This window comes from Rhea americana, unplaced genomic scaffold (genome assembly GCF_003343005.1).
Source record: "Rhea americana isolate MKP2758 unplaced genomic scaffold, rheAme1 scaffold_312, whole genome shotgun sequence".
Lineage (NCBI taxonomy): Eukaryota > Metazoa > Chordata > Aves > Rheiformes > Rheidae > Rhea > Rhea americana.
Genome location: NW_028186438.1, coordinates 275,512 through 283,744, shown reverse-complemented (window position 1 = coordinate 283,744; position 8,233 = coordinate 275,512). Strand labels below are relative to the sequence as shown.

The 8,233-nt window shown below is 54.1% G+C and overlaps 1 protein-coding gene across 1 annotated transcript; it reads left to right on the top strand.

Annotated features, from left to right (window-relative positions):
- Positions 1 to 557: 557 nt before the first annotated feature.
- Positions 558 to 7,957, top strand: PRODH (proline dehydrogenase 1; the record flags this gene model as incomplete). The annotated part of the gene is made up of 12 exons (XM_085310169.1): positions 558 to 609; positions 979 to 1,128; positions 1,325 to 1,389; positions 1,832 to 1,948; positions 2,356 to 2,435; positions 2,730 to 2,811; positions 3,723 to 3,815; positions 3,922 to 4,068; positions 4,280 to 4,455; positions 4,543 to 4,641; positions 5,022 to 5,110; positions 6,731 to 7,957. Coding segments are annotated over 12 exons (1,338 nt in total), but the record flags the coding sequence as incomplete, so codon positions are not given.
- Between the last annotated feature and the right edge of the window lie 276 nt (positions 7,958 to 8,233).

Here is an 8,233-nt window from a genome sequence, read left to right as displayed (position 1 = left end):
AATCGTTGACTAATGCTTAGGTTAAGGGTAGCAGGACAGCTGATCTACTGGCAGGAGATTCTACAGCTTGATAGTCTGGAAAAGCCCTTTTCCTGGTGAATGGCACCTGGTGATCTTCATGGGTACAGAGGCATTGGGCCAGTTGGCATGAACAGTGCTCCACTGTGACAAAGAACACAGGCTTGTCATGGTTGGAGACGGTATCTGGCTCCACCAGGGCTGACCTTGTCCTTGCTTTGGGGTGGACATCCTTAACTGCAACTGGCCTGGGGTTCATCAGAGCTCTGCTGCCAGCACTGTTTTGAGAACAGCTCTCACCTGCAGAATGGAACATCCTCCCTGTGCTGTCACAGATCTCTGAGCAAAGAAGCTCAGGCATTGAAAGCCCTCTGCTTCTGCAGGAGCATCTGGGGCGTCTGACCTGCCAGTGCAGGTTGAACTGACCAGAGTTTAATGTCTTAGCTCTAGGACTGTAAGGGAAGAACAGCCCTGCCATGTGGGCTGGCAGTAGGGCAGCCTGGGGAGCTGCCCTGCTCGCTGGCTGATGTGGCCCTTTGTTTGTTTTATTTCTTAGCTCCTGCACCTCTGCATCTGAGAAGGAGATTGGAGGTGAGTGAACAAGCCTCTCCTGCTCACAGTAAATAATTCCTGGCTGAAAATTCAGCCATTCTGGATGCCATGGGCTTAGCCTGGGAGAAGGACCCAGTTCCCACAGCCTAAAAACAAGTTGATTGAGAAGCATTGAAGTGCTCAGCTTTTTGTGCCAACACCATTCCTCAGCAACGGCTGAGCCCCTGCCTGGACGACAGGAAGGACTCATTGTATAGTCCTTGGCATCTCTTGCATTGTCAAGCCAGAGCCTCTCTCCACCAATGCCTGCCCTGAGCGTGTGGATGGGAAGCAGGAACTCCTGGAGGAGGCTTGTAAGAGCTCTGAGCTCTTGAGAGGTGCATAGCCACCTCTGGCCTCCTTCTGYAGGAGCAGAGCAGAGGGAGAAGCAGTACCGGGCCCATCGTGGATTTGGAGACCGCCGTGGTGGAGTCATCAGTGCCCGTACGTACTTCTATGCTGATGAGGCCAAGTGTGACCAGCACATGGAGACCTTCCTACGATGCATTGATGCTTCAAGTAAGTGCTTGACATGCCCAGGGCAGCCCCACTGTGCCTTAGCCCTCAAGGGAGCCCCCCCACAGGCAGCTGTCCTTGTCCCCTTCAGCCCTTGTCCAGCTGGCCTGTCTGCACAGGTCTGTAGCCATATTTCCTGTCTTTTCTCCTGCCTGGAAGCTGCTTTTGTCTAGTCAGCTTTGTTTTGTGTTCTGTCCAGGTGGTAGCTCTGAGGATGGCTTCTCAGCCATCAAGCTGACAGCGCTAGGCAGACCCCAGTTCCTGGTGAGTGCTCAGGGGTACCAGGGCTGTATAGTTGTGAGGTGGGGAGAATGCCAGACCACAGRTGACATCTGCAGGGACAGGCGCCCTGGCTTTGCTTGGGCATACTTGCCACAGGTGGTGTCTCTACCGGTGGCAGAGTAGAACCAGCTCCAATAGCCTGTTCCCTCTGTGCCTGAGACCTGGGAGGTTCTACCTCAATCTTTAGGAGCATGAAATACAACAGTTTAGAAATTTWGAAGTCCCACCATGTGGCTGTGAATGGTCTGTACTAATAGATGGCTTCTCCAGAGATGAGAATCCCCTGATAGAGGCAACATGGTCAAGGTCTGCTTGTGCGGCTTGCCTCAGGCTGGACAGGGTCCTGCAAATCCCTAGCACCACAACAGGCTCTGAGCTGCCTGTGACTCAGCATGGCAGCTCACACCAAGCTCTGCTCCTGCAGCTGCAGTTCTCAGAAGTTCTGGTGAAGTGGCGGAGGTTTTTCCACCAAATGGCTGCTGAGCAGGGCCAGGCTGGGCAAGCAGTCCTGGAGATGAAGCTGGAGGTGGGAAAGTTGCAGGTGAGCTGGGTGATGTCTGAGGGACAAGGCTGTGCTGCCCAAGGGCTTTGGTGGCACCTATCACCAGGCATGAACTGCTGGAGGTGGCTGGTTTTCATAGGGCTCTTGGAACAGCTCTGAATTGTGATGCCTCAGATCTGGACTGGTCATTCATACCTGACTTTGTAGCCCAATGTGGTGCTGTTACCTCCAGACTTGTCCTTGCCCTGCCTTTCCTGTACTGGTTTATTACCATCCTTGGTTGATGGGCTCCCACCCCTGCCATGATCTCACTCCTGTCATGTTCCTCCCTGGACCCATTGCCATGCTGCAATGGGCTGCTCCTTGTGCTGGCATAGCTCCCTACACACTGGCCCTGGGTATCTTCCTACCCCTAGCATTGGTACTGACACTCCTTTTGCTGGCAGGAGGCCCTGGCTAATCTTGGCATTGCGACCAAAGCAGAGAGTCAGCACTGGTTTACAGGCGAGAACCTGGGTGTGAGCGGGTAAGCTCTCTGGGAACCTCAAGGTGATGTGGGATGGGCCCTGGAGGACTTATGTAGCCTGCCCCAATTCTTGGGATGCAGTCAGTACAGCAAGCAGAACTCCAAAGGCCAGCACTGACTTGGCATGGGGCCTGGCTCTCTAGGCAGAGGAAGCTCTGGTGGAAGTGACAAGATGGGTCAGTGGTTCCGAGTGGCAGATTGTACACTCATGCTTAGGGGCGGGGGGAACTGGCAAAAACCTCCTTCCTCTGCCCWGAGTACCCTGTAGGTACTGACCTGGCATTGTGCTCACAGCACTGTGGACCTGTTGGACTGGAACAGCCTGATTGACRGCCGCACCAAGCTCTCCAAGCTGCTGCTTGTCCCGAACATGCAGGTGGGTAATCTCTTTGGCCARGCTTGGCCCCCTGAACAGTGCTGTGGGCAGAGTAGTGTCAATGCAAGGCAGTTCCTCCCTGCCCCTTTCTGGTCACTGGCTATTGCTCCAAGGTCAGGGTGCTGTGAGGACTCTTCTGCATTAGGAATCTATATTCTTCTCTGCTTTTGACTTGGAGAGGAACACAGGGGAGCAGAGGCTGGACAGAGGGGTGGCAGTGGTATCTGTGCTGGCCAACAACCCTTGAAGTCCTGGAGAGGTAGTTTGAGGGGACAGGTKGTAGGTTTGCTGGCCCTGCCTGGCAGGTTGCTCATAGCTGTGACTGCAGCACTGGCTGGCATTGGTGCTGCTGGAAGCCAGCCATGCTCTAATCTGTGGTGTCCAGGCAGTTCTGGGGCCATGTGAGCTGTTGTTGCCTCCCTATGTAGCTTATGCCAGCTGCCTCTCCTGGATGGCCATGTCAGCTGCCACACCATGCCTGCAGGGTGGCATCTAGCCTAACAGTGCCCCATTGATATGAGTATACATCAGTGTGCTAGGTGCCACTCCCAGCTGTGCTGGGACAGCACCATCATTGGGCCCCCACAGCCCTCTTAGGAGGCCAGACTCAGGTACCTATGCCTAGGYATCTACTTCAGTCTGGGAAGGGTCTGTCCTGGTCTTGCTGTGCCTTGCCAAGCAGCAGCTGCAGCCAGGCCTGTGGGATGGGCATCCCTTGCATGCTGTGCTGATTGCTAGGTGCTGAGGAGTTGAGGTAGGCAGCAGCTYTGAATGAGTGGCAAGTGGCTTCCTGTGGGATTTTTGTTTCCAGACAGACCTGGCCATATGTAGCAGCTTTGTGCAGCACTCTTCCCCAGGCAGAGGAAGTGCCTGTCTTGTGCCTGTCAGTGCCATGGCTGTTCTCATTTCAGACTGGACAGCTTGAGCCTCTCCTCTCACGCTTCACTGAGGAAGAGGATCTGCAGATGAAACGGATGCTGCAGAGGATGGATGTTCTTGCAAAGGTCAGGAGGTGCTGGGCTGAGAAGGCTGGGAGCAGGCCCTGCTGCAGAGGCTGATGCATTGGCAGGCAGTCTCAGCAGCCCAAACCCTATGGTGCTCACCTTCCAGAGGGCTGCAGAGACTGGCGTGAGACTCATGGTGGATGCAGAACAGACTTACTTCCAGCCAGCCATCAGCAGACTCACCTTGGAGATGCAACGTCGCTTCAACAGGGACAAGGCAGTGATCTTCAACACCTATCAGTGCTACTTGAAGGTGAATCCCTGCAGGAGGTGGTGCACAGTCCAGGGTGTATAGTAGGGGAAAGGACCTGCTGGAGCAGCTGGATCCCTTGGAGACCTTGGCTCCTGAAACCATGGCAATGCAATGAGCCATTTGTTGTTACTCCAGGGCTGGTTCCTGGTGGTGCAGGGTAGATGTGGCACTGCTATGATGACAATGCACTGTCTCTTCTACCTGGTGGCAGGAGGCTTATGACAATGTGACTTTGGATGTGGAGCTATCACGCCGGGAGGGCTGGCACTTTGGCACCAAGCTGGTTCGTGGTGCCTACATGGAGCAGGAAAGGAATAGAGCTGCCCAGATTGGCTATGAGGATCCCATCAACCCCACCTATGAGAAGACTAGTGAGATGTACCACAGGTAGAGGATAAACCCAACTATACTCCTCCCCTCCTACTGGGCACAGATTTGGACAGTCTCCCCACACAGCCCTTTACTGCCCTGCAGGTGCCTGGACTATATCTTGGAAGAGATCAAGCACAGCGGGAAAGCTAATGTGATGGTAGCCTCTCACAATGAGGACACAGTCAAGCTCACCCTGCGCAGGTGGGAGCTGGGGAGGTGGTAGACAGACAGGCATGTGCCAAGCCTTGGCATGAGGATCTGGGGAGGTGGAGCTTGGTGGAGCTATGCTTGCTGCTTTTCAGGCCTATCTTCTGAGCTCAAGAACTGTGATCCTGCCTTGGGTCTGGTGCTCAGAGACTTAGTGTGGGGTTGGAGCTGGGGCACAGTAGCCCACAGAAATTGGAGTGATCCCTGTGGCACAGCCTGGAGGCTCACTGCAGCCTTTCAAACACATAATCTGGCTGGGATGTGGTCAGTGTCTTGCTGTTGTGTTCAGAAGCAGTCCCCTTTTTGTGCATGGGATGCATTACTTCTGCCTGCTGAGTCTCTGCTTTTCCCTAACACTGAGATATGGCTTGCAGGATGGCAGARCTTGGGATCCATCCCTCAGAGAAGAAAGTGTACTTTGGGCAGCTGCTGGGCATGTGTGACCAGATCACTTTCCCACTAGGTGAGTGTTRCAGCTTCAGTACCTGGAATGGGGGGGGGAGAGGGAGGCTCAGCAGACATGTTCCTAGTCCATTCTCCTCTAAGCTCAGAGACCTCYGAGGCCTTACTGAGCAGCTGCTGAAAACTAGAGCCATTGTGGGGGTGAGMAGGACCTGAAGGGCTGATGGAACAGGGATATGGGTCTACCCTGATGAAAGCAGTGCTACCAGGGAACAGGCAGTGGGACTGCCTGAGGATACTGCCTTGTTGCCTGGACAGAGAAGTGGTGAAGCTCAGGGAGACTGGACCTGCCTCAGGGGGGATGTCTTGTTGGAAAATGCTGGATGCCGTGAGGATTGGTGAAGGGGAGGCTGAACAAGGGGTGTTGAAGCTCTTGCATGCAGCTATCAGTAAATAGAAGGTCTGTGATAACTGGAGCTGGATGATCCTGTTCAGTAAGCAGTTCTACTCTTTCTTTCTGCACCTAGGCTAGCTGTTCTTGGCAATTTGGASCCCATTGCCCATTGTTTTGTGCTGTCAGCAGGCCCCAGAGAGGCAGGGAGACGAATCCTGGCAGATAGCAAACACTCCGTACATCACTCCTTTGTCCAGGAGTGTTATTTTACTCCTCTGGAGAAGTCAGTGCAATGCACAGCTGAGCTCTGGGCACTCTGCTCTCTTGTAGCTGGATGGGGACAGGCTGTTGAGTGACCCCAGGCTAGTTCTCTCCTCTCCAGTTCTGTTCCAGGCCCAGGCAGTGAATTAGACATACTAGGGGACCAGCCTCAGCCCAGACAGATTGAGGCATGTGCAAAGATCCAAATAGCCCAGCCCAGACACATTCAGGTCACTGACTGATCTCCTTCCCTGCACAGGTCTCCAGAGTGGAGACCCCAAGGCCAGGATAGCAGCATGAGGCAGACTGGGCAATTGTCCAGCATGGATACTGCTCTGTCCTGGAGTTCCCCTAGCAAGCTGGGTTTGGCTGTGTGTCTGCAGTCTCCTCTGGTCATGCTGGAAAAATGTGTTAACTTGATGTTTCTGGTTGAATGCTTCTTGAATTGGCTGGGCCCTGGCTGCTGACATTCCCAGGGCTCCCAGTGACCTTGACCCTCTCCTCTCTGACTTGTTCCCAAGCTTCTAGTGCTGAGCAGGAGGAGGGACTTGCTTTTGCTTCCCTCTACTCTGGGCAGGCTCATCCACCTCTGTCTAGGCTGCTTTCAGACTTTCCTTCTTGATTGCTTGGCCATGTTCTCCAGCCAGTGAAATCAGCTGCTGTCTGCCCTGCCAGGAAAGACTTGCTCCTGATTCCCTGAGCTCTTCAGAGCTGGGGAACTGGTCTCACATGTCATTGTCCCATTACCCACCAGCTCACATCTGTGATCTGTTTGTACATCATAGCAGGCAATATGGAGTAGTCTAGGCCCCTCTATCCAGGAAAGAGTCAAATGGCTCAGTCCTAAGTGCCTAGCTCCTCTTCCCCAGCTCCCTATCCCATTGACTTGTTGCCTTTACTCAGGAAGGAGAGATGTCTAGCCCTGCGCTCCCATTGCAGCAGAGTCCAAGGAAGATGGGAGAGCAGGGAATCAGAGAGGCTCTCTTTGGCTCAGGGCACTTTCATGACCATTCTCTCTCTCTCTAGGTCAGGCGGGCTTCCCTGTCTACAAGTATGTGCCTTATGGCCCAGTGAATGAAGTACTCCCCTACCTGTCTAGGAGGGCCCAGGAGAACAGAGGCTTCATGAAGAGAGTGAACCGAGAGCGAGACCTCCTCTGGAGCGAGTTCAAGAGACGGCTCTTTGCAGGCAGCCTTTTTGGCCCAAACTACTAACTTCTTTGTCTGATGGGATCTAGGTGTGGCACTTGGCTCAGCTGTGCCCATGGAGAAGGGTTATTGTGCCTTTCTGTATAAGCACCATTGCAGTTCCCTTTTCTAATTTTAGTGTAGTTTTTCACCTAGAGGCCTTTGCCCTGGGCAGAGAAGTGCTCTTGTTGCTGTTTGAACCACATAAGCATTCTGGAGGACACTGGTGTAAGGCTGCCCTGACTACCAGCTAGAAATGCCCAGAGGCATGTTCCTTCTGCCATGTGCCTAGCCTGAGCTGCAGCCCTGGGTTGGGCTGCAGCTGGGGAGTGTAACTCAGATGCTGAAGATCCCCTGCCTTGGTGAAAGTTGTCCTGGTGCTTTGCTATGGTGAGCTTGAGGGTAGAAGAGCAGCCCCCTGCTTTGCAGCATATGCTTGGGTCTAAGGGCCAAGAGCTCAGCTGTCCGCAGCCCTCTCTGAACCAGCAGTATAGGATAACCAGGGCTAGGTCCTCCAGCTGGAACTGGAGCTTTACCTGTCTTCCAGCTACATCTATGCAGATGCAGAAACTGAAGCTGGTGAGATGACCAGTGGAAGGCAGGGGCAGGATATTGGGGGCCTCCTGCCTTTCTGAGGGCAGCTGATTGCTGGATACTCACTAGCTTTGCACAAACCTGAGTTGGGCTTCTGGGAAAGGCCTGACTCTTAGCCATCTCAGGCCAAAGCTTTCTAGGGCTGCAGGTCTCTGCGTCTTCTACCCACAGCCTGAGCTGTGCTGTGTTAGCCCTCTGGTAKGTAGTAGGGGCAGAGCAGGGAGTGGAGTTGGCTTGCAGTGGTCACCACACTGTTCCTGTCCTGCCAGAGGGAGCAGACCCTGGTTGCAGGTGTCACTGCTCTGATGCAAGGTGTACACAATGCTGTGCCAAACCTGTATTGTGGGCAGGGGAAGGCTGGGGAAGCTGTGTGCTTCCAAAGGGAGCACTTAAGAGMCAGTCTGCATCTGGCTGGCTCTGCCATACACTGGATTTGTGGAGAGTAGCGATGATTAAATCACAGCTGTTCCCAGCCTGTCTCTTGGATTTACTGGGCAGCCATCCCTGACCACCTGACTTGTCTTGCTCTGAAGAGCCCAGGTGTCTCCTCAGCCCAAACCTTTGAGGACTGCTTTCAGTGGTTGGAGGGGTGAGGGTTGTGCTGGGGTTGCTCAGAGCTGCCTGGGGAGGAGGGAAGGCAACTGTGTGCAGCTGAGAGGAGAGATAGTGGCCAACCTCCCTGCACTTGGCATTTAGGGGCCATGCACCCTGCTCTTTCATATTGCCTGTAGCCCAAGCTACTTGCTGG